A 27,431-nucleotide genomic window follows, 5' to 3' on the forward strand; every position below is an offset into this window, starting at 1 on the left:
ACTAAAAGTGCAAGTTCAGATAGAGAGAGCTGTTTCTAAAGAACACAGTATTCTAGGCTTCATTAATAGCAGCATAGATTGCTTTCTTTGGAGAGGAGAAGACTAAGAGGAGACTTGATAGAAGTTTTCAAAATCACGAGGGGTCTGGACAGGATAGATAGGGATAAGCTGTTCTCGCCTGTAAATGGATTGAGAGCCAGAGGACACAGTTTAAAAGTGTTTTGCAAACGAAGCAAATGCGAGGTGAGAAAAAGCTTTTTCACACAGCAAATAGTAAGGGTTTGGAATGCACTGCTTGGAAGTGTGGTGGAGGCAGGTTCAATTGAGGCATTCAAGAGGGCATTGGATGATTATTTAAATAGAAACAATGTGCAGGGTTACGGGGAAAAGGCAGGAGATTGGCGCTAAATTAAAATGCTCAGAGAGCCGGTGCAGACATGATGGGCCGAATGGCCTCCTTCTACACCGTGACAATTCTGTGATGTTCCACTGTTGAAGAATAGCATATACAACCATCAAATGTCCTTGTTTCATATCAGAGGTTCAAACCAATCCCAAACAGTTTAAAGATAACCTACCTTACTTAATTTCATAGGTACTGGAAACCAGTGGTTTATTTTTTTTTCTTTCCTCACTCACCAGGCTTCACCAGTATCATCAGAACAAGTTTCTACAGATCAATATCACAGGATGCATATATTTTCTGATAAATAACTCCTCATAAGATAGCCACTACTTAAACATACTCTATGATACTATAATTAATAAAACCTTTGAAAGATTGAACCATTTGTTCTGATTGAATTTTATTTAGTTGTTGAAATGATTTCTGACAGGTATTTAGATTGATTCGACCCCCCAAATTGAAAATTCTATCTTCCTTGTTTTCATCTAAAGGCAGCTATTGTTATAATGTTGGAAAGTGTAAGTAGACTAAATACATTAAGTATACTACAACATCAGAGATGCTGGCATTGCCACACCATTCAACTGAAGGTTAATTGGTCTGATAGACCTCAGTACTTGGCAAACCAGTGACTCACAACAGGATGTGATGAATTATTATACTTCTTGACAAGCATGTAATACTGAAAAAATTGGATGGTTATCTTGCTGCCAATACATGAATACTGGAGACAAGACCATCCTGATCATATACCTGACTGAAGCTTTATCAAAAAAGTTATCACAAGCTTCTCCATCATTCCAAAATGATCCATTTGTATCATTTCATATTTAGACCAATTCATCAACCCACTTTTAATTGCGATTTCTTCTTTTTGCCTGATGTTGGATTTTCTGCAGACAGAGATGGTTCTGCCACCACTGTGATTATCTTTCTATTGTGTGATTGCATTATCAATTATAAAGACTAGTTGGATGTTTATTTGCAATAATGTTTTTATAACTTCATTGTTGTACGAGCCATAAAATGTGAATTAAAAGCAATAGAATTCATTTTGTTATGACCAGATGAGAAGGGGTGAACTGACTGCCCTCCATTCAACCTCCTCATTTGGTCATAACAAAGGTTTAAGTTTATTTTTGACAGGGATATGCCTTCTCCGAATCCAGATGCATTTAACTATTTAAACTGTGAGCAAAAAGGAGCCAATCAAACAATGTTTTCTTGAGTTAAAGAAGGAGCAAATTTATTGACCACTAAACCCGAGAAAAAATAATAAAAATGCAACATCAAGCATTTGGCCCTCATGCAGTCATTTCCGCCACCTCCCTCACACACACACACACACACACACACAAACAAACACAGGTATCAAAGATAAGTGAAGTTAGAGTCCAATTTAAGAAAAGGCTAAAAGAATATACAGTTAAGTGTCCTTTATTTGACCTTGTGGTGTAGATTTTAAACGTTGCAGCTGATTTGGATTAGCTGGTTTCAGGGATGTACTCAGATGTAGAAGATGTTGCAATGTTATGAGATTTTGGTTTGCTGGTAGGTTTATTGGCTTGCGAACCAATCAATACACTTGTTCTAAAAGAGAGAGAGGGAGCAGCAGCCCTCAACTTGTTTCCTCTGCTGAAAGCCTTCTTACAATTTCTCTGCAATGGCTGCAACCTGGCTTGAAATACTTCACTTTTTGTGTATTTCCAAGGGGTTTGGGTGGGCCTGTCAATGGCAGCCATTGTTTCAATATGCAGCACTTTGCGTTTCAACGTTTCTTCCTTAGACACTGATGAGTTTTGATGGGTCTCTGAATTTTAGGAGATGTCTCTCTCTTCACACTCCCCTGAAAGTGATTTTTTTTCACCTTCACTTTGTTAGGTGGCCTTGCATTTTTAAGTAGTTTGTTCTGTCTCATGTCAAATTGCAAAATTTGCAGTCGGTTGAAAGTTGGAAAAATCATATTTTGAAAGATAAAGGGGCATAGCCCTGTGACAATGAATCCAATGGGTTTAGGAAACAACAACAGCTGCCAGGGCTAATTTAAAGACCATCAATTTATGATGCTTTTGGTCTTCATCCTAATTTATTAATTTTGTACTTTTCTAGAGATCTTTTGCAACAAGTGCTAAAGTATGTGGGAATTTGCACATTGATAGTTGGTCTACAAATCTCCAAATGCCTTGCAAGGCGGTTTCTTCTTGTGATTTTTTTTTAGGGCAGTAGTAAGATTTGACACAAGGGCCACAGAAAGACAGGACAATCTTTGACAAGTCAACAGTTGTGGTTATATTTAGTGATGCAAAGGCTGTTGAAAATGATTGTTGCAATGCACATTCTTACTTTCTACATGTTTAAATTACGTGGAATCAGATTCCAGCCAGTAGATTCATCATCCACTAAATTAGTGATATCATATTGACTGGTAAGCTAGAGCATTACAATATTCTTTCTCTCCTTGTGCTAACTCAGAATATTTACAGACTGCTGAGATAAGGAAACCATTAACTTTATAAAGACACATCTTACTGTGTCTTCATCTTGCCACGAGGTCTACAAGAGAGAGCAAGATCATGAGACATTGCATCACTTCCTGTGATGATATATACCATGTCTCATTGTCATATTATATACTACATCTTCCCCCAAGTTTCTGACACAAACTACAGTCAGATTTGAGTCGTGTGTGTGTTTCCTCAGGCTCTGCTGTGCAGAAGGAGAATTTAAAGATGAATCAAGTTCAGCAGCGTGGTTGTAATCTGGATCTCTTGATGAATAAAGCATGTCTGGTCTGTTCAGCAGGGTAGATGGCTGCGTTGACCATGTAGAAAATTGCTTCTGTGCGCAAGCTAGTGCATGTCTGTTCTGTCTCACCATTCCATTTTTAGTTTGAATGAAGTAGGACTATGGATATGGTGTCTGTTCAACCACTTGTCCAAAGTGAGCTTGGTGTCGGATCCAAACTGGCTCTTCTGGTTGGACATCGGGCAGATTGCCTGCTTTGTGATGTTTGTTATAGGTCCACATCTGACTGCAACAATACTCATCTACTTTCTCCCTCACCTTGTCCAAGAAATCAGCTTGTATATGCGGCATGAGTGCGTGTGAGGGTAGGGAGTTGAGTTTCAGTCTTCTTCCCATGAGCAGTTCACATGGGGCTAGCCATTTTGCAGTGGAATTGAATGACAGCTCAGAAGTGCAAGTTGGATGTCATTGTAGTTCTTTAGCACTACTTTCACTGTACGCACTCCTCTTCCAGCTTGACCATTGACATTAGGGTACTTGGTGAGCTGGTAGTATGGACAAATCCATATGATGCCATGAACTCTTTAAAGTATTCACTGACAAGCTTTGGTCCATTGTCTGAGATTACAACATCTAGAATTCCATGTGTTGCAAAAATCTCCTTCAATAATGTAAGCACTACTTCAGAATTGTAACCCTGCTTGTCTTCTATCCATCTAGAGTAGCAGTCTACTATGATCAAGGATATTTTACCTCTGTGTCAAAGAGGTCCATCCTAAGACGTTCCCATGGTCTTGATGGAAAGGAAGATGACATCTCTTGTCTGCTGATGGTGAATAGCACAAGTAATACAGTTTGATATCATCGCTTCCAATGACTTTGAGGGACCTGACAACCAAACAAAATACCTTGCTCTGGCTCGACATTTTGTAATGCCCAAATGTCCTTGGTGCAATCATTGCAGTATATCGAGTCTCAGAATGACCAATCCATCGTCATAAATGATTAAGTCATCCATTAACTGAGTTGTCCCCTCTGTCTACAGTATTGTCTCAGAATGGGAGTGTGTGCCACGTATGCTAGCCGTCCTATAGCACAGTACTTTCTAACCAAAACACATTTGTCATCAGATTTCTGGACATCTCTGATTTCATTCAGTTGCTGAGTTGCTGCTGGTAGAGTTGTGGTTGTTGTTGATGCAAAGTTTTATTTCTGCCTCTTCAAAAGGAAGACCTTTTTCAGGTCTTGTCACTGGGATACATTTCTCCAACCACAGTTCAGTATCAGAAAGAACAAAAACTGCTACACATGTCTAAATTAAAGTGCATCTTGTTTCCCTCCACTAGGTTATCAGTTCTCCAGTAGCTTCCACTTGGTTCCTGGATCTCTCCCAGGAAAGGTATCTCAATATCATTGATATCATCGATTTCATGGACCTTGTCACCTTTCGAAGGCTTCTCTTTTTGCTTATTCTGTACAATTTTCTTGCTGCAACACCTACCCTGAAAGCCTTCTTTCTGCAAAAATAGCATTCCGGCTCTGTAGCGGGACAATTTTCACGCCTGTAATTTTTTCCCGCCATACCGATAACAGTTAGTTGACGCAGTAGATGGATGCTCTTCCTGCCTCCCCTGTCTTTTTGGGGCTGCCTCTCTGCTTTAAGTTTAACATACTCCATTCAATCAGTCATTTTTTGGATATGGTTCTCCGTCACCCTGAATCACCAATCGATATTGCTTCCTCACTTCAGCTTCTCTGCTCAGTTGAATTATCTTCATTAAGGTTAAATGATCTCAACTGCAGGTGGTTAGACAATGCTTCATCCAGGATGCCGGCAACAATTCTGACCCTAATCACTTCCTCTTTTAAGCTGCCATATTCACAGTTTTTGGCAAGATTATACAAATCATTGATAAGTGTATCAATCCTTCCCTCGTCGTTGGAAACGCTTGTTAAATTATGCCTGCTCTATAATGCTATTCTTTTACAGATTGAAGTAGGCAACAAGTGCTTTTATTACCTCATCATAGGTAGCTTTTTCTTCATTGATCTCTTGCCTGACTAGGATATCACCAGCATAGCCACCCATCATGTATAATAGTGTACTGTCCTGATCACTGCTGTCCTTCACAGTGAGGCCCGATTCGGTGCACCAATTCGGTGCACTATCTGGTAGATCTTTGGTGTCAATTCAGCCACACTTTTGTTTGGTTGAGACCTGCAACCTGCTCGAAGCTTTCCAGTAATGGTAGAGACTTTTCCATGCTTGTTCTTTCACTTGCTGCCACCATATAATATTTTTGGTCTTATTGTGCTAACACAAAATATTTACAGAGTCTGCTGAGGTAAGGAAAACATTACATTAAGATGTTTCTAAATAAAGTTAGTTTCTTCTTGCCATGGGGTCTACAAATAAGCAAGAATAACATTGTCTCTCTTCCTGTGATAATGGAAACTGTGTCCCGTTAGCATATCATACAGTTGGAATTAACCCCTATACGCATCAAGTTTGAAAATGTGGAAAACTTGATGGTGGATGAAGTGTCACATCCACTTCATAAAATTTGGATTGAAAACAAAACAAAACATTGGAAACCAAAACAAATTTAACTTAGCATCCAAAGCAGTGGACACAGTTTATAAGATCTTGGCCTGCCTTAAAACGCCAACATGGGAACACCACAACTCTAGAAATTAGTCTTTACTCCAACAAACACTGGTGGTGAGAAAGACTGATGATAAGAACATATACCTCTTCATAGACACTGCTGATAACCTATCAATGTCCTGCTTGATAATCTCACTTTACTGCAATATTCTTTCATGCTTGGTTGCCATACAGATGCATCTCTCAGCTCCATGCTGCATGCACTCGAACATTAGAAGTTCACAACAATATCATTGTGCAATAAGGCGAGCAAGGAGTGTTCATCTTGTATTAAACCACAAGGTCTGTTCAATCCATCTTTTCAGCATTGATCAATGCAGCTACCATTTGAAAAGGTGTCAATTGTATCTGAACCATCCAACTTCTGACCATCTGTTTCAAATGTGAGAAGATGCCTGGGATCTTGTGAAAACAAAAGGCTTCCCTCACCTGTGACCTTACTCAAGAATAACAACCTCTGTGGATTTAGATTGTTGCTTCAAATAGGTCCTATATGAAACTATGGGCAAAGTAGTTTTGCATTACTAAGGACCTGTGAGTCTCTGGGTTCTGAACTCAGAGTACTAAGCCTTATCATCAGGAATATTTACAAAGACAATCAGAAATGACCAAGAGTGGATAATCAATGACCTTCACACAAGTGTTTCAAAATGGTTATTATTGTGGCTGCCATGTGAAAAATACAATTCAAAATATCTGAAAATATATAACAGCTCTTTTGTATAAGTGTGTTAAGATTCTTTTCTGTTTGTGTGTAGCAACATGGTAAACATTTTTGAGAAGATATTTGTTATGCAGCATTTCTGGCAAAAGAAAAAGCTTTTCTTTGAGTGTTTATTATGTGAAGAAGAGAAACCTTCACACATTAATGATGGTGTCATGTAAGTACTTCATATTCAAATATTCTACAAGTTGAGGGACACTTCAAAGTTAAATTCAACCCTGTCCAAAGGGGTAAAGATTTCCACTGTATGTTGTGTATACATGACAAAATCATAACTTCACGGTTGAGTAACCCGACTACGGTATCTCCTAATCTACGACTGACAGGAAAGCTAGTCACCAATCATGTAATTATACAGAAAAACATCTTTAAAAAATCTCATCTATTGACTCAGAAATGACTTTGATTCTCCAAAGATTTACAGATTAGGTAAGCAACTGAAAATCATTGCATAGTCTCAAATTTAACAACAGATATCTGGAGATAAACCGAAGAGGATAGATGGAGTTTTTGCTCTGGGTGTCCAAAATTGCATTAGTTTTGAGTAGTTTTTTTTGTTTCAAGTTTCTGTTCAACAACAAAAACTTATATTTATATAGTGTCTTTAACGTAATGGAATGTCCCAAAGTGCTTCACAGGAGCATTATAAAACAAGTGTGGCATCAAGCCACATAACATAGAGAAGAGAATCTTTGGCTTGGTAAGCGGGGGCAGGGCCCGCTCATCGAGGCGTAAAATGACGCAGGGTGACGTCGGGCATGCATCCCGACGTCACCGCGTGTCATTTAGATTTTCAGTTTGGCTGCATGCCCGCTGAACCGTGAACACCGTGAATACAGGCCTGGTTGACCCAATCTCTCCTCACGCAACAATTCTGCCATCCCAGGAATCAGCCTGGTGAACCTTTGCTGCACGCCCTCTATGGCAAGTATATTCTTTCTTAGATAAGGAGACCAAAACTGCACACAATACTTCAGGTGTGGTCTCAGCAAGGCCCAGTACAGCTGCAGCAAGACATCCTTGTTCCTGTACTCAAGTCTTCTTGCAATGATGGCTAACATACCATTTGCCTTCCTAACTGCTTGCTGCACCTGCATGCTTGCTTTCAGTGACTGGTGTACAAGGACACCCAGGTCCCTTTGTACATCAACATTTCCCAATCTATCACCATTTAAATAATACTCTGCCATTCTGTTTTTCCTATCGAAGTGGATAACTTCATACTTATCCACGTTATACTGCATCTACCATGTATTTGCCCACTCACTCAATTTGACTAAATTGCCCTGAAGCCTCTTGACATCCTCACCACTCTCATTTCTACCTAGTTTTGTGTCATCAGCAAACTTGGAAATATTACATTTGGTTCCCTCATCCAAATCATTGGGCGGAATCGTCCCAGATTTGCACTAATTGAGGTAGCAGGTGTGAAAAAAAGATGTTTTACCTGCCGGCCGCAATGGCAGGTTATCATCCCCTTCCTGGCGTGTCCCACCTCATTAATATTGCATTCACAGGAAACATGCCGAATCACTGGCAGTGGTCCCCGATTTGCCCGCCACTCCGTTACCTCACTGTTTCCTCATGCTGGACACCATACTTAAAATGCAGATGCACGCACAGTTCTCAACGCTTACAGCTCAGGATTGATCCAGTGAAGAAATGGCTCCAAAAGCCAAGAAGAGTGCAGCCCCTAATTAAGTGATGCATCTCTGGGATGTCTTCAGGATGCCATGGAGTACTGCCGTGAAGTCCTCTACATCCGCTCTGGCCACAGGAGGCCCATCACTGTCACCATTCCGGCTTGGGAGGCGGTAGCAGAGGTGGTCAGTGCCAACGCTGCACACAAGTGGTCAGCCAAACAGGAAAGAAAACAGATGATCTCATCCATGCCATCAGGGTAAATCAACTATCTCATCAATCTCAACTCATTCACTGACAAGCCCATCACATTTTCACTGGCATCTCACTCACTGCCAGCTCAAGGGACATCACCACTCAAACTCTCACACACATCCTCACATTTCCATCTGGCCTCCACATCCCGTCCATGGCTCCCCACACACGCACGCCTTCTCATTTGGCTCGGCATGTGCCTTGCACACACTCTTTCCATCTGTCTTTATGCAAGGCAAGATCATGCACAATCAACGGGAGAAGTCCCAGACCGGGAGTGGAGTGCTGGACACCAAGGTCCTCGCTCCATTCAAGAGTCGAGTGTTGGAGCTGGCCGGAGAGGAAGTGGATTGTTCTTGCGGCGATGGTGAGGCTGATGGCGAACACCCATATGAGGGTCCTGCACCATATTGTCCCTCTCTCAATGCTACTCTGAGTCCACTGTTCTGCGTTCAACGCGCTGCCAAGCACTAATAATCTACACTTTCTGTCATAGGCACATTTGACACGTCATCCTCAGGCAACCTTGACCCCCGATGCCAGTGCCGAGAGCACCTCAGATGAGGACCCTGAGGGCAGCACCATTGAAGACCCATCACAGTGCTCACCCACACCCTCCACATCAGACACACACACCTCAATGGGATGTAGATCTAGAGCAGGCTTGGGTTCACAATCTGGTGGTCGCCGCACGGATATGTGTCCATACCAGGAGCAGGCAGGTTCAGCCGAGCACCCAGGCACTCGGGGCACTGCTGCGGAAGAGGCATCAGTGAGATCCAAGCTTCTGGATTCAGCATTCCAATTCATCGTGGAGAGTCAGTAGAAGGTGGGGGGACTTCACGGAGGGCTGTTGGAAGCCCTCAAAAGACTGGCATGTGAGTCGGAGGAGTGTGTCCGCCTGCTCTCTAATGAAATGGTGCCCACATGAGTGAGCATGGAGATCTCCATGGGGAAGATGGCGGGCGCCATGGAGACTCTGGTTCAGCAGAAGGCAGAGATGTACGCAAACCTGCACTCCATTGTGGTAGCCAGGGGTCACTTCTTGCAGTGACAACGCGAGGGGAAATGGAGCAGCTCGATGTCCCTCTAGGAGTCGGGCCGGGGCCCTCCAGCACGCAAAGGGAGGAGGAGCGGCAGCTGGAGACCCCTGGGTGATCATTCGGGAACCTCAGAAGCTGCCTGCTCCCTCTGAGTCCCCTTTGCCTGAGACACCTTCATCCTCGTCCTCTGCCACCACAGAGGGAGCAGCAGGCCCACAGGAGGACAGCCAAAGCGAGCCGGGGCCCTAAAGGCCTTGGCTCTCCAGAGGACACATGCCGAAGTCCTCAGAGGCAACAGAGCCGACCATTACACAGGCTGTCTCCACCCTTGCTGTGGATGTCAGAGCAACAAATAGAAGAATTGGTAGGTCCAGAAAAGTTAAGGAAGTCTGATAACAAGTGGTTGCACGGGAAAAACACATTTTGTCACTTTATAATCTAAAAATATATTCACTTTCACTGAATGTGTAATGTTGTATTTTACCTTCATTGAGAGGCTTTGTGAGTCCTCCTCCTGTATCCCCCCAACCCACACCAGCAGTTCAGCTGCCTGCAGCCGGACCACAAGTGATGGTGATAGGGAAAAGTGTGTGTGTGGCAGGGCCTTTCGGAGCCTCGTGCAAGAATTCTCTCACGCACACACAGCCTTCATCCATCACACTCATCTCACTGTCCTGAGCATTTTCAATGCTGCCTGCTGGGGTTCACTTTCAGTTGTCCATCTGAGCTGACCCGCATCTCCATCCAAACACTGATTGCACTCCCATGCAGCACCTGTGCCCATCCAACATGAGGCTCCACTAACTTTCAATTTGAAAAACCTTGTCGTACTCAAGTTTCTCATAAGCTCCCCCATCCTAACCACTCCCCCAAGTCACCCATGTCCTTTCCCCATCACTGTGGACCGCCCGACACACCCTTCCACCTCCCCACGTCACCTGCTAACCCAAACCATTGTCATTCCAGGATGTCCAGGTGAATGTGCACGTTCCCTACCTTCCTGAAAATCCCAACCCCAACCACAGTGACCTCTCCAACTTCCTCCTTCCCACCCCCAGAGTCCCTGTCCCCACCAACCACCCTCATCCTTCCTTCTATCATTACCAGCACACCCTCACCCTCCCACCCTACTGGCTCCCTCTCACACTCAGCATTCCCTCCTACCATGCCCATCCTCAGTTTGTTCACCAGGAGGGAGTCATTGACACCACAGACCCCGCCCTTGCATGTACACCTCGACATCCTCATCCTTACTCCCTCCTCCACTCTTACTCCCTCCTCCCACTGGACACCTTCCCCTCTCCAAACTACCCTCTCCTCCCCCTGGACACCTTCTCCCCACCAAACTCCCTCCCTTACCTACCTCCCCACTTGCAGCATTCTCCCTCGTTACACCCTCCTTGCTCCATACTCCCTCCTCCCCTTGAGCACCTTCAACCCCACTCCCAATCTCACCCCCCCCTTGACAACTTTGTCCCCCACCTCCCAACCTCATGCACCCCCCCCCCACCCCGCCCTACCGACACCGTCATCCCCTGCCTCCCAACCTCACCCTCGGACACCTTTGCCCCCCTCCTCCCAACCTCACCCATCCCTACACCTTCCTCCCCCAACCTCAGATGTCCGCGATCTGAGCAAGGCCCTAAAGTTGAGTTTCGACTTCTACATGCCATGCTTGACCAGACGTGTTCTGCGCTGACATGTTTTCTCACTGGTGTAATGGTATATCAGGCGTGGGGCGTCGATTCTGGTGAGACTTACTTTGTATTCCATGACCGGGATGGCAAACTGAGTTTATGCCGGCCTCTAGCAGGATTGGCGTTCCGCCATGGCGGATACCATCAGGTGAACCTGCTGTGATTTCACACCGGCGTGAAATCGATTTCTGCCCCTCACGCCGAATTCTGCCACCCCACCTGCCATGACGCCTGCCGCTAATGGGACCGGATGATTCTGCCCATTGATATGTATTGTGCATAGCTGGGGCCCAAGCACTGATCCCTGCGGCACCCCACTAGCTGCCACCTGTCACTCCGAAAAAGTCCCATTTATTCCTAATCTCTGTTCCCTGTCTGTTAACCAACTCTCAATCCATGCATATTACCCCCAATCCCATATATTTTAATTTTGCACACTAACCTCTGATGTGGGACTTGATCAAAAGCTTTCTAAAAATCCAAATACACCACATTCACTGGTTCTCCCTTATCTATTCTGCTAGTTACGTCCTCAGAAAACTCCAGTTGGTTTGTCAAACATAATTTCCTTTCCATAAATCCATGTTGACTTAGTCTAATACCGTTGATATTTTCTAAGTGTCCTGTTATCACATCCTTTATAATAAACTCTAGCATTTTCCCTACTACTGATATTAGGCTAACCCAGTCTGTAATTCACTGTTTTCTCTCTCCCTCCTTTTTTAAATAGTGTGGTTATATGTATCACCCTCCAATCTGCTAGGAGTGTTCCAGAATCTATAGAATTTTGGAAGATGGCAACCACTTTTCATGGCCACCTCCTTTAGTACCCTGGGATGTAATTATCAGGCCCTGGAGATTTATTGGCTTTCAGTCCCATCAATTTCCCAGCACTATGTATTTAGTAAAACTAATTTCCTTCAATTCCTCCTTCTCACTCGACCCTTGGTTCCCTAGCACTTCTGGGAAGTTATTTGTATCTTCCTCCGTGAAGACAGAACTAAAGTAGTTGTTTAATTGCTCTGCCATTTCCTTGTTCACTATTATAAATTCTCCCATTTTGGACTGTAAGGGACCTACATTTGTCTTCACTAATCTTTTTCTTTTTACATACTTATAGAAGCTTTTACAGTCTGCTTTTATGTTTCTTGCAAGTTTACTCTCATACTCTGTTTTTCCTCTCCTAATCAATCTCGTGGATCTGCTTTGCTGAATTCTAAACTGCTCTGAATCCTCAGGCTTGCTACTTTTTCTAGCAATTTTATATGACTCCTCTTTGGATCTAATACTATCCTTAATTTATTTTGTTAGCCATGGTTGGGCCACTTTTCCTGTTGTGTTTTTGTGCCAGAAAGAGATATATAGCTGTTGCAATGCATACATTCATCCCTTAAATATTAGCCATTGCCACCCCGCCTTTTAATAAAGTTCCCCAATCTACTGTAGCCAACTCACGCCTCATACCTTTGTAGTTCCCTTTGCTTAGATTTACGACCCTAGTTTTGGATTGGACTACTTCATTTTCCATCCTAATGAAGAATTCTATATGTTATGGTCACTGTTCCCTAAAGGACCCTGAACAACAAGATTATTAATTAACCCCTTCTCATTGCACATCACAAAATCTAGGGTAGCCTGTTCCCTAATTGGTTCTTTGACACACTGGTCTAAAAAACCATCTGAAACGCACTCCAGGAATTAATCCGCCACAGTGTTATCGCTAATTTGGCTTGCCCAATCTATATGTAGATTAAAGTCACCCATGATTACTGCACCTTTGTTACATGCATCTCTAATTTCCTGTATAATGCCGTCCCCTATCTTACCACTACTGTTTGGAGACCTAAAGACAACTTGTTGGATCCAGTGCTTTTGGTTAGTTGGAGCTAAAGGATCCAGGTTGCATGCTTGTTTCAGGGTGACTAAATTGGTACGGAGACAGAGAACATCAGTAGATCGTTGTTAGAATAAACATATGCTGTTTATTTATAAACGAAGCTCATGCAGCTACATTTGTGCACTCAACTCAAAACTCTGTCTTCTCTCTTCAGCATCTAGCTCAAGACTTCTCTACAGAGATAGCCTGCACTACTCTGCCACTGGGTATCAGGATCATGTGGCCTTGCATTACAACACTTGTCTTAAAGGTGTATTACACTTCAGATTACTACACAACTCCCATTAATGCTTTCCACTCCTTGCTGCTTCTTAGCTCCCGCAATCTTAGATTGATTCTACATCTGGATTTTCTGAGCCAATATCCCCTCTCACTGTTGCACTGATTTCATCCTTAACTAACAATGCCACCCCACCCCCTTTTCCTTTTTGTCTGTCCTTCCTAGATATCGAGTACCTTTGGATATTTAGTTCCCAGCCTTGGTCACCCTGCAGCCATGTGTCTGTAATCACAATCATATTGTGCCGTTAACATCTATTTGCACTGTTAATTAGTTTACCTTATTGTGAATGCTCCGTGCTTTCAGGTACAGTGCCTTTAGACTTGTCTTTTTAATATGTTTGCACACTTTTTCTTGTACTATGGCCCTATTTGTTGATATTTTCTAAGTGCCCTGTTATCACATCCTATATAATAGTTTCTCCTGCCTTCCACTTTTACTCTCTACTTTTCTGTCTTTCATTTCTATCTTTGTTTCCCTCTCTTGTGTCTCCCCGTTCAGGTTCCCATCCCCCTGCCACTCTAGTTTAAACGCTCCCGCACAGTACGAGCAAAAACCCCTGCGAGGATATTGGTCCCGCTCCTGCTGGGGTGCAATCCATCCAACTTGTACAAAACCCATCTTTACCAGAATCGGTCCGAATACTTCAGGAATCTAAATTCCTCCCTCCTACACTATTTCTACAGCCATCTGGTACGTCATCTGGTCTATCCCCCTATTCCTGATCTCGCTAGCATGTGGCACTGGGAGTAGTCCTGAGATTACTACCTTTGAGGTCCTGCTTTTTAAGTTATTTCCTAGCTCCCTATGTTCTGCGTTCAGGACCTCATCCCTTTTATTTACCTATGTCGTTGGTACCGTTATAGACCACGACCTCTGGCTGTTCACCCTCCCCCTTCAGAATGTCCTGCAGCCGCTCAGTGACTTCCTTGATCCTAGCACCAGGGAGGTAACATACCATCCTGGGGTCACGTCTACAGCCGCAGAGACGTCTATCTGTTCCCCTTATGATAGAATCCCCTATAACTATTGCTGTCCCACTCATTTTTTCTGCCCCCACCCCTCAACCCCCAATCATCGTGCAGCTGAGCCACTCATGGTGCCACGGACTTGGCCCTTGCTGCATTCCCCTGAGAAACCATCTCCCCCAGCAGTACCCAAAACGGAGAATTTGTTAGCGAGGGAGATGGACTCAGGGCACTCCTGCACTACCTGCCCAGTTGTTTCACTCTGTCTGGTGGTCACCCAATCACTTTCTACCTGTGTACCCTTTACCTGCGGTGTGACCACCTTACTGCACGTGCTATCCATGAAGATCTCAGCCTTGCAGATGCTGCGCAGTGACTCCAGCCACAGCTCCAGCTCCGAAAAGTGGATTTTGAGAAGCTGCAGCTGGAGGCATAAGATGCTATTAGGTCAGGTGACCGAAAGCTTGGTCAAACAGATAGGTTTTAAGGAGTGCCTTAAAGGTGGAAAGCAGAGGGGCAGAGAGGTGTAGGGAGGTAAATCCAGTGCTCGGGCCTAGGCAACTTAAGGCGCAGCCACTAGTAGTGGAGCAATTACAATTGGGAATGCACAAGAGGTGGAAGTTAGAGGAGTGCAGACATCCCAGACGCTTGTGGGCATGGAGGGGATTGCAGAGATGGGGAGGGGCAAGGACATGGAGAAGGAAACATGGAAACAAGGGATATAATTTAATGTTCCCCACCAGCGGATTTGCAGGTGGTGGGAGAGGGGCGATGAGGAGGTGGCGGTGACTGTCAAATTTTTTGGAGGGTCTTCCCACCAGGTTCCTATCTGCCCTGACCTCTCCGCAATTTTACGCTGGGTCGGCCAGGGCCTCGGCTGTCCCGCCCGCCCTTGCCTCAATTGAGGCCCTTAAATGGCCTCTAAAGGGCCATTTCCTACCCAGCCTGAATGTTCAGGCTGGCGGGAGGAGTTCAGGGGCAGGGGAAGCAGGAATTTAACCCTGTTCAGGCCTCAGTGGGGGAAGTGGGTGGGTGTCTCCATCAGTAGCCTCCTTTTAACATCTGGCACCCCCCCCAAAAGATCTGAGCCTTGGGGGCACTCCCTCCTACCCAGCCTCTCCACTGACACCCCAACCCTCCTCTGTCATACCCCAGGCCTCATCTACCCTCCCCTTCCTGAGACCCCCCAAAACTTAGCTGCTCCTGGACTCTCGGGACTTAGGCTCTGGGGGCTACATGCAGTCCCAATGCTGTGCACGGCATCTTCTGGTGTTGCAGGGACTAGAGAGCTGCCCACCAATCTGATTGGCCATCAGGTCTCTGGGACGGGACTTCCTCCCAACTGAGGGGCGGAAGATCTGCCTCCAGCCAAATAACGCTCATTGGAGCGTGAAATGGCTGTGGGGCAGCCCATATGGGTAGGGGTATTTGCCACAAACCCCTCAATGGTGGGAAGGGAAACTCCGCCATCCAAAATATCCTGGCCAATTTTAAAGTTAAAACTTTGCTTCAACGGTCAACCCAATTCAATCTCATTTGCATATCACCAAATGCAAAATCTGTCACCCAGCAGTGATATCGTGACACGTTTTAGAACATAATTTATTAAAAATTTTGTTGCTTTGAGAAATATTCCTCGATCTATTTAAAAGTGATAATTTGCTGCCGTTTGACTTAAGCAGCTAAGCATGAGTTTCATCACAAAAATAAGCATTCACAATCAAAGTGTTTAGTCCAGCTCTGATTTTAAATAACTGAAAAAGGCTAAAAAACTATACAGGCCATTTTTGTGAGTTACATTGGTGTTCAAGAAGTCAGTTCCTTAAAATATTAAAAAACAAATTAATCTCAATTCTTTACAACATGCCACTAGTGCCAAAGGAATCAGCTTCATTTTGAGGGCCTCCTTGAAATCCGACAAGTCTGCGCAATTGGCGGAAACTTGTCATGGTGATTAGTTCACCCTGAGGAACATGATCGACTTACGTCTAATGGTTTTCAAATCGGCTCAAAAGATCATGGAAACACGATTTGCAGTAAGTGCAATTTGTGCTTAAAATTCTATGATATTTTGCGCTCATTTGGCCGATTACAGGCAAATTGTCTCAGGGAAACAACAAAACTGAGTAGGAATTCTAGACCAAGTTATTTTCAAATGAATTTAAATGTTGAATGGGTTTAATATATTCTAAGAACCATAAATGTTCGAATAGCTAAATATTCAATCATTTTTTTGAGGGGGGATTATGATTTATGATTCCATATTAAACTTAAGTCCACAACAGAGGAAACCTTCTTTGAGATGCTGGTGGGACCGGACATAACCGGGGACGGCGATGGCACGGTGTCTGGGTCATTGCCCGAAAGGTTGGATTCCGTGAGTATGACTATGTCAGGATGTTGCCCAATTTTGGAACAAGCCCCCAGGTAGAGGACTTTGCAGGATCGACAGGGCTGAGTTTGTCATTGTCATTTCCAGTGCCTAGGTCAATGCCGGGTGGTTTGTCCAATTTCATTCCTTTTATTAAATTACATAGCATTTTGAGTGGTTTGCTAAGTCATTTCAGAGAGCAGTTAAGCTGTGGGTCTGGAGTCACATGTAGGCCAGATCAGGTAAGGCAATAGATTTCCTTCCCTAAAGGGCACTAGTGAACTAGATGTGTTTTTCCAACAATCAACAATGGTTTCATGGTCTCTATTACTGTGACTAACTTTTAATTCTAGATTTATTAATTGAATTTAAATTGAATTTAGCTGCCATGGTGGATTTGAACCCACATTCACAGAGTTTGGACTTCTAGGTTACTAGTCCAGTGACACTGCCACTATGCCACTGCCTTCCCCTATCTGAACTGTCAAGAAAAAGTATGCAGTCACTTCCAGTGGGAACCCAGAGAGATGGAAACATCCCACATAGCACATCATTTGTGTAATTAACATATTATATGATTCAGGTACTTCAAATTACATCAGGTTGCTTTTGTAATGATGTTATTCAGAAACGATAATGACAATCATTTTCTACACCACAGTGTAACTTACCACAGTATTGAGGATTTTTTAAATTGCAGTTCCTCTGTGTTGATGTTATATTGTGAATGCTACATATAACAACAACTGTCATTTATGTATCACCTTCAATATAGCAAAACATCACAAGTTCCTTCGCAGGGGTATTATCAAACAAAGTGTGACCCCAAGCCCCATAAGGAGATTATAAGGGCAGTTGGTCACAGAGCTAGACTTTAAGGAGCATCTTAAAAGAAGAGAGAAAGGTAGAAGAGAGGCCGGTTTAAAGAGGGAATTCCAGAGCTTAGGGCCAAAGCAACACCAATGTTGCAGAGATGAAAATCAGGGATGCAAAAGAGGCCAGAATTTGAGCAGAGCCAAGACCTTAGTGAGTTCTAGGACGGGAGAAGGTTACAGAAATAAGGAGGAGCAAGGCCATGGAGGGATTTAAAACAAGGATGAGAAATTTTAAATTGCGGTATTGCCTGATTGAGAGCCAGTTTAGGTCAGCGAGCACAAGAGTGAACAAGATTTGGTGTGAGTTAGGATACAGGCAGCAGCGTTTGAGATGAGCTCAAGTTGCTGGAGGGTGGAGGTTGGAAAGCCGTCCAGCAAATTGGTGGAATTGGAAAGCACAGAACTAACAAAGGCCCGGATGAAGGTTTCAGCAGCAGCTGGACTCAGGCAGGAACAGAGTCGCCGAGCCATGTTATGGAATTGGAAGTTAATAATAGTGATGGTGATGGGGGAGCTATGTGATGGTAACCTATCTAGCAGTCAAAAAAGACCAGGGCCACATTTTCCTGTTAGAGGCAGGATTTGGAAGGCCGGTTTGATTCCAGGTCACAAACCCACCTCTGACACCAGCACGCCATAAAATATGATTTTCGTGGGGTTGGGTGTCTTAATGACCCTACAGATGGTCTTAATGACCCTAGAGATGGTCTTCTGCCACCCAATTAGTGGCTGACACGAGGGCGTTGGGGGTGGTATACTGGGAATGGAGACAGATACCAGGGAGGTGGGCCAAATTCTGGCCCAAATGAGCAGCAAAATGAGAGGATCTTCATGTTCAAAATGGCCAGGGCAAATGAAGCGCTGGGACCCAGAAAGGGTAGGAAAAAAATTGGTTAGTAAAATTTTATTACTGCTCGGTAGTTTCCTTTCTGTCCAAGCTTCCACTTTTTTGCATTGAATGAAACTATTTCAGTGTTGCTGCAGGTTGCAGCTGGTCAGCCTCAGAGAGCTCCTAACAGCTGTCCGCCCCCGTGAAAATCGCGGTGGGGGTGGGGGGGGGGGGGGGGGGGGGGGGGGGGCGAAGGCGAGCTCTTAATGAGCTCACTAATGACCTCAAGGCGTCCGATTAACGAGGCAGGCAATTTGGCTTTCCTGCCAGGCCCCCACTCTCCCCTCATCCTTAGGAAAATAACCAGAATTGGGAGTGGAGGTGCCAGACCAGCACACTGGTAGCCAGCGCCATTTTATTTTGTCGTCACAGCTACGTTTGGGATGTAAAAATTCCCACCCAAGATTGCAAACAGTCTGGTTCAGCCTCAGACAGTTGCCAGGGGAAGAGATGGAGCCAGTCGCTAGGGAGCAAAGTCTGGGGTGGGGACAGAAGACAATAGCTTCAGTCTTCTCAATATTTAGGTGGAGGGAATTCCTGGTTAGCCAGTACTGGAGTTCAGAGTACTGTTAATTTACAAACAATGAAGTAGAGCTGGGTGGGGTCAGCATTCATGGGGAATCTGATGTGTTTTCGGATGATGTTGTTGATGGGCAGCACATAGATTACAAATTCGAGAGGGCCAAGGATAGACCCTTGGGAAACTCCAAAGGTAATAGTTCAGGAGACAGGAAAGAAGCCATTGCAGGTGATTATCTGATTATGACTGAATAAATAAGAATGGAACTAGTCGACTGCAACCCCACCCAGCTGGATGACACAGAAGTATATGGTTATGTATGTGTGAAAGAAAGACTTGCATTTATATAGCATCTTAGCCTTCAGAAATTCACAAAGCACTTCACTTACAATAAATTATTCTGAAGTTGTGTAACTCTTGTATGTTGGCATTTTATACACAACAGGATTTCAGAAACAGTAATGAGATAAATGACCAATTATTCCATTTTGGGTGGTATTGGTTGAAGGAGAACCTATCAGATAAGGCCTTAGTTCAGTGTCTAAGCCAAAGGACAGTCTTCAGAGCAATGCAACACAAGACTGTCAGCTTAAATCCTAAACTGGTGACTGAGTGATCACCTTCTGACCCTTAACAATGATGCTAGCACTGGATTAGACAAATACTTTAGTACACAGTGATAGTGACTGACCTTCCAAGGCACTTGATCGACCGTTGAGATTGATTTCAGGAAATGCAATTGCGTTAATATGTACAGCTATGTTTGTCTGTTCTATCAATGGGTTAAGGCCCTGTCACCGGAGCTATGATATAAAACTTGTTCAAATGGGGTTCAGTGTATCCCAGATGCTGAGGTGGCTGACACCGCTGATGTGAACAGAGACTATTGAGTTAGTCAAGGATGGGAACATAATTGCAAAGACTTCTTGCTGACTCAGTCTCAGGGAGTGCATATTTTTCTCAACTTATGCTATTCCCAATCGTATTTCAAGTTGGGGGTAGGGGTAGATCCATGGTTTTCCAGGCACCAGCTGAAATGTGGGCTGTAACTGGGAAGTAACACAAGAGTTTGCCCATTTTGAGACACAGGTGGTCATGCAGAGGGACAGATTTTGTTCAATGTTGATCTTCAACTATCAACTTCTGCCTGGCGGCTGGGTCTTTGGCCAAAAGTCGAATGTATGAAGGATTGCCTTTCCTCCATCAAACTCTCCTGATCAGTCAGAAATGAGGCTGGAGTTCCATCTCTGCAGGTGGGTAATTGCCTGTTATGCCCTAGGATTTAACATTATTTAAGATCGTAAAAATTAAGAATTGAGTCTGCTCTGCCATTCAATAAGATCAGGGCTGATATTCTGTCTCAATTCCACCTTCCTGTACTACCTCCATAATCTTTAATTCCCGGGTATCTAAAAGTCTACTGACATCTGTCTTGAATATATGCAATAGCTGAGCATCCACAGCTCTCTAAGGTAGAGAATTCTGAAGATCCACAACACTTTGAACCTCATCTGAACCTATAGGATCAACCCCTTATTCTGACCTCTAGTTATTCTCTATCCAGGGGAAACATACTCCCAACATTTAACCTGCTAAGTTCCTTCAGAATGTATTACAATGTAATGTTTTGCGTGCTCCGTCTGAAATAGAATCTAAATTCTTATCAGATAGTGCCTCTGGCTTCCTTTCAGGTTCCTTCGTATTTTATATTTGTATTATGTGTATGAACATAAACATTTTTGCTGTGTTTTGTTGAATGGATAGGAGGTTTCGAGGTCCAACATTTCTGTATGACTCTGATGTATTTAGCATGGTGAATAGGGAGTTTCAAGTTGCAGAAGACATGGTTCTGGTGCAGCTGGGATGTAGCATGAATGGTACTCAACAGTTCTTTGGCACCATCATCTGGAAACTTTCAGGCCTTTGTAATGCCCTGAAATGCCTGGCTTCACAATACTGAAGGAGAGAATCACCAGGACCAATCAGCAAGTTGTCCTTTGGGGTTAAGGAGGAAGAATTCATATTTCTCCACACCTACAGGTGGTCTAGACAGGGATGAGGTGGGGGAGCAGGGTGCTTTTTAAAAGATGCTTAAACACCTCTCAACACTCTGATAACTGTTGTTAGATCTAGAAGTGTGACTAGTTTTTGTTCATTTTTTCCGAAGAAGGAAAAGACCCTATATTGTAACTAAATCAATATAAGTATCCAGTCAATACTGTAATCCTTTATCAAAGAAATGGGCTTCCAGTAAACTTCAAAATACATGTAGCTACAAAAAAGAAAATCAACATACAACACAGTGAGATTCATTCAAGCCTGCCCATTGATTTATAATAAGTCCTCCTCAAATTGGTAATTTCTGAGAATTATGCAACAGGGAACAGACTCATCCGTATTTGATGATCATTCTTCCCATCGACCATGAATAAATACATTTCCAATTTATCTTCCCCTTGCTTTTGAAGGCTTTATTTGCAGTTGTTTTTTTGTTGTTGTTGTTGTTTTATCCAAGATTGATGATTTAGCTAGTTTACGGTGAGTAATAACCTATAGTTCAAAATCTCTATCGCATTTACTTCGCAATGTCTTCATCGAAATCTTTTAGATCACCTCTCTCCAATCAGAAATAAAAGGAGTAATCAAAATGCAGCCAACCAACCGTCCTATTGGAACTGAGAGATTAGTTGTGAAGCATTTCTATCATTGTGTTGTTTTTTTGACACGTTTGTGTTATGGGATTATAGGGCTATATTTTCTACTTTTGCAAAGGGAAACAAATTAGGGGCAAAACATATGTGATTTCCTTACTTCCACTCTGGTCGGCAAAATTTCACACTGAAAATGCAGAAGTGTAACATTTACCATTAAATATCTTAGGCAAACAGGTTTCATCAAACCCCAAAGACAAACATAATACATTTTTACATAGCTATATATAATACATCACTACTCTCTGACAATAATGGCCTCCCTCTTCACTTATAATTATACTTTAAAAGTGACCTGAATAGAGACTTCTACCATCTGTAAGAACATAGAGGACCAAAGCCAACAGTTCATCTGGGTGGTCTTGAAGCTTGAAAGATAGCATTCTCTACCATTTATCCCATTAACATATTCCTGTCTAAAAGCTAACCAAGTCCTTCTTGAATTTTCCAATGTTAGTCATCTTCAGCTGCCCTGTTCCACACTTTCATCAGCTCATGTATGAAGTAATTAAAGCTAAAGTGACTTTCCCTCTCTTGCTTCTGAGCTCAAGTCTATGCCACTTAGTTAGAGAACTTGTGACTGAAAAATAATTTGTTCACATTCAATTAACTTATGTCTTGGAATGTTGTAAAATCCACATATCTGCCTTAAGCCATATTTCCTCTGGTGCATGCATTTCCAGCTTCCTTAATCTCACCTTGTGTTTAATTAGGCATCAATTAAGTTGTCCTCCTCAAATATAGTACAAGATGAATCCTATTAAATTCCAGAGGCTGGCACAAATAAGGAACATGCTCTTAACAGGTATGAAGTTATTATGCAGCTTTAATTAATTTTTTTTTCTTCTCGTTCTTGATTTTATAAAAGTGTGATCACTTCAACACATTTGAGGTCACACTCTTGAATCACCTTCAGTTGTATTAAGAATGTTGAGCTGGACACATTATTCCTGCACCTGAGAATACGTGCCATACACCCTTGTATTGCCATATAGGGAAGCCAACCAAAGGATGCCTTATGTTTGAGTTCGCACAAAGACTTTCAGATTTGCCCATGTTTTTATGAAGGTCAACCTCCAGTGCATAGCCCAGCAACTGCAAAAAAAACCACAAAATGAACTGCTCTGTTATACCACATAGTTGTGGCTCTCTTACCTGTGTGTTTAGTTCATCCTTTCTCTTATCTATGCAGGTCATGCTGGGCATGTACAATTTAGATATTTCTGCCCATATCCTATGCATCCATGTCAGTTAGCACATTGCTCCGAGAAGTAGCATTGAGCTTCAAATCTATGAGGAGTGTCAGTTTATTAGGTTCCACTTTGCAAAAACCAAATTCAGCGTATTTATAGCAGAAATGCACGGCCTGTTCTGAGTAAGGATTCCAGCATAGGAGAAGAAGCATGAAAGAGTAGAACACCAAACCCTTGCTGTTAACCCTTGAATACTGTCTCCCACAACTCCCCCGTGTTTAAATTTCAAGTTTATAACAAAGAAGAAATGTATCGCATATTGTGCGGAGAGTATGCAGCAGAGATGTGCGAGAGAAAGATGGGGATAGGGTGGGGGAAAAGGGGTTTTGATTCATGAGAATCTCTAGCTTCTATAATAATTTTTTAAAATTAGCAATCTGGATGGTTTGCTTGTCAGTGCATGCATTCTACCACCACCAGTATCACCACGTCCACCACCAACCTACCATCACCTCTTCCCTTAAATGGGTATTTAGAAATATACTTAACAAGGTAGTTATGTCTCCTACCTCTACTTTTATTCCTCCTTCCCTTCTTTCGTCCTGTGGATGTGTTGCGTGGTGCCTGCTGGAGGTGCGAGATCTCAATTGGCGTGTTTGTTCGAAAACTCTCCTTGAACTTCTGCATCAATGACTGCACTGTATCTTGAGTCACATCAGCGGCTACAATGTGTCAATTTTATCATTAAAATGTGAAAATGTTACATCTGCAAGTTCTATTTCTTGACAGTCAAATTGAGTAAGCACACTTTGTAATGCCAGCACTATATTTAACTAATGTTTAAATAAAATAAAAAAGACTCATGACTTCTTAAGAAATAAACGAGACTGCTGTGTAAAAAAAAAAGGCAAAATAACGCTGGTTTCTGGGCTATTGGGTATCCAGTTGGTAAATCAGCCAGTTTGTAGTGTCTTTGAACTAATACTGGTAGACAAGGAGGGATGCATTTGACAAAAATAGCATGCGTGAGGTAGCCTTAGAGTTGCTTCCTGAACTTAAAATCTGCAGGTACTGATTCAAATCCCATTCTGAAAGACTCAAATTCACCATGGCTCTGGGTAGAATGGAGTGGAGTCAATCACTGGTTATTTATCTGATGCTCATCCATATGCATCAGGGCCTTTGCAAGAGTATAAGACAACCTAACCACCCCCCATCAAAATTAACTTCTGAAAATTAATATTGTGTGCTGGTACGAATAATAATTGTGCAAAATTACAGATTTATTTTACATGAAAAAGAATATTATGATACTGGTTGTACATTCTCATTGTTCTACACTTTTCACAGGGTATGTACTAGAAGAAATGCATGTTATAATGTGTAATATGGGTCACGCGATGTAACATTGTGTTCTTGCAAGTTACCAGATATTAAGCACAATGTAAACAATCAATAATTCTTACGAAAGACTGGGCTAGATTAAATTACATTTTTTGATATTATTTACTGGTTTGCAGCTTTGGAATAGTCATGTAGATGTACAAATTTATAAAACTTTTGCATAAACAGAGTGAGGAATATAATATGAAATTGTGGGAAAGGCTGCAATGTAAATCTATATTTATGTCAGTATATGTGGATGTATATCAGTAGATCTAGACCTTTCATTCCACTGCTGAAGCCTGTTTGTCATTTATACAGTTTCATGAATAAACAACCAACGTTAAACGAACAATGAAGCTTTTACATTAACTTTTTATATTTATATTTTCTAATCAATTTGGATTCAGTAGATGAAAAAGTTTCATTTGCACAGTGAGCTTCTAAGTACTAAGCTTATTTGAAGTTAACATTCGAATGTCATTTTTTAAATTTATGAAATATTAATTTGAATTCATTTTACCTGTGTATCTGGGTGGATGGTTCCCTGACACTCGGGTGAGGGGAGACAGGAAGATGCAAATCCAGATAAAGTAACCTCCCCCTGCCATTGTTTCCAGGCCTTAGTATATTTTCCAAGTGCGATTCTAATGTTTTTAAACAATAACTTTATTTCCCTAAGAATCTGTTAATGAAGAAATCCAACTATCTTTACAGAAATCTTTGTTTTACGTAGAGATTTTATGTCCTGTCTGGAGTTGTCCTTTTTCTTGCCTTCCCTCTATCTCTCTCTTACTCTCTGTCTCTGGGCGCACTGGTGTCAGGTGTGTTCAGCAGTGTAAGTGGACAATATGGCAAGAAGACCAAAAATCGATGTCACGAAGTCTGCTCAGCCCGTCGATGGTGGACTGTGTATCCCGTCATCGGACATCGGGAACCTCATTGTAATACATCTGCATATCATTATAAGGCCAGCCTGCCGGAATCATCCACCCGCTGGATCATTCATCCATGTCAGCAGGAAAACACGCCAACGTGTTTCACAACAGCATGCACTTGGCAGCCTGCACTTTGAGGGGAACTCGGAGGTGAGTGCACAGTACAGTTGCGCAATGCTCGCAAGGGTTGCCTGTTGGACTTCAAGGTTGAGGCGACTGGGCGGTGGTTGGGGGTGGGGGGGGGGGGGGGGGGGGGGGGGGTTGGCGGCAGGGGCAAGGGGTGCCCTGCAGTTGAGGTGACTTGCGGCAGGGGGGCAAGGCCCGCACTGTGGTTGAGGTGGCTATGCGGGAGGCAAGGGCTGCCCTGTGGTTGATGGTAGTGCACAAGTACATGCAGGGCAGAGAGGGAAGGAAAGCAGCCTTGCATTTGGAAAACCTTGTATAAAGTGGCCATTCCTCTGCAGCTGAGACAATTCAGGTGCAGCCACATTGATATGATTGGAGTCGGGTCTCTAGCTTATCTGCCCACTCAAGCAATGCAGAGGCATGAAAGTGCTACCAAGTGCTTCAGAGCTTTTCACCCCTCAGGCACAGACTGCAACTAATGGGTGCTTTAGCAGACTGCAGAACAGTTGGGCAACCGGGCATGTTGTACAATCTCCTTGCTAAAGCTGGCCATGGAGCAGTCACTGATGGCGGTGCTCACAGTCCCTTGCAATGTCATCATCCTGGTTTGGACCAGTCTCCCCCATGGTTCAAGCTGACAGTGCAGCCTTGTAGTGTGAGTTAGGAGAATGCTTGCACCTGAGCTGAAAGCACAGCATGGGGTCCAATGGGCAAAGCTGCTGCTTTGGTCAGGTGGAGTGGGGCGGAGAAGGATGGGTTTCGGCCAGCACTCTCCAGGAGCATTAAGGGGTCTTCAGACTTAACCAAGAGAGGTTCTTCGAACACCAAGCTAACCCATGCATCTCTCTCTTTCATCCTGCAGGAGTAGAAGATCAGGAGTATAGAGACTAGCTGTATGCCTCATGGCAAACAGAGAGCGGAGACAATGGAGAAGAGAGCGACAGAGGTGGCTGGGTGCAGAGAGGGAGGAGCAGCACCCTCAGGAAGAAGGGGTGGCTGGGGCTCCCGCACACGCCACCAAAGAGCCACAGCGAGCCAACACTGGTTGGCGCCTAGCTAGACCCAGGATCTATGGGTCTATGGATGCCGTCTTTCATCCCTGCAGATGAGCGAGAACCAGTGTCGCCGAAGACTGCACATGTCTAGGGAACTGGTTGGTCACGTCTGTCAGCTACTGCAGGATTTGACACCACAGGGACATGGAGAGCATCCACTGCCCAGGGCCATGAAAGTGACCACGGTGCTTAATTTTTACTTCAATGGCTCCTTTCAGGGCACCACAGGTGAGCTCTGTGGGACATCACAAGCCTCCACCCACAAATGCATCCAAGAGGTCACAGATGCCATCTTCACAAGGGCACACAACTTTATGCATTTTGCCTGGGACCAGGAAAGCCTGGATGCAAGAGCAATTGGATTTGACCAGGTCTTGGATTTCTCACAGGTGCAGGGTGCGATCGACTGCACTCCCGTGGCACTCAGATCTCCGTCGCAGCAAGGGGTTAACTATGTCAACCACAAGGGCTTCCATTCACTGAATGTGCAGCTGCTGTGCGACCACCATAAACACATCCTGTAGGTTTCCAGGAAGTGCCCACGACTTGTACATTCTCAGTCGGTCACAGATCCCTGGCATCTTCCAGGGTCCACAGAGGCTGCAGGGATGGCTCCTTGGGGTCAAGGGCTATCCACAGAGGAGGTGGCTGATGACACTCATGCGGCAGCCTCAGACAGCACCAGAGCAACACTATAACAAGACTCATGCTGCAATTCGCAATTTTGTGGAGCAAACCATTGGGATGCTGAAACTGAGGTTCTGGTGCCTGGACCGGTCTGGTGGAGCCCTGCAATACAGTCCACAGAGGGTTTCATGCATCATCATCGCCTTCTATCCCCTTTACAACCTGAAGCTGCAACGGGGAGAGCAGCTGGCTAAGGAAGAGATAGAGGAGCTGGAGGACTCCTTCAATGCGGAGGACATCGATGGGAATGAGGGTGAGGAAGTCCTCGAAGGCGATGATGATGGCGATGAGGTTCTCGCACTGGCCAGATGAGGCAGGTGTGCTCGGGAGGCCCTCATAGCTGCTAGATTTGTGGAGGA

At 43.8% G+C, this 27,431-nt stretch overlaps 1 protein-coding gene across 5 annotated transcripts in view; it reads right to left on the reverse strand.

The window, feature by feature from the left end:
* astn2 (astrotactin 2) overlaps nt 1-27,431 on the reverse strand; it is a 1,702,785-nt gene that overhangs the window by 1,145,023 nt on the left and 530,331 nt on the right. For 2 of the 5 annotated variants that reach the window (XM_078550330.1, XM_078550329.1), the window contains exon 4: nt 23,453-23,605. The exons of the other annotated variants lie outside the window; for them this stretch is intronic. In XM_078550330.1, coding sequence (XP_078406456.1) covers nt 23,453-23,605 — 153 coding nt within the window. The remainder of the gene's footprint in view (nt 1-23,452; nt 23,606-27,431) is intronic. 5 annotated transcript variants of the gene reach the window in all.

Source organism: Cetorhinus maximus, chromosome 10 (assembly GCF_964194155.1).
Source record: "Cetorhinus maximus chromosome 10, sCetMax3.hap1.1, whole genome shotgun sequence".
In the NCBI taxonomy this organism is placed as follows: Eukaryota; Metazoa; Chordata; class Chondrichthyes; order Lamniformes; family Cetorhinidae; genus Cetorhinus; species Cetorhinus maximus.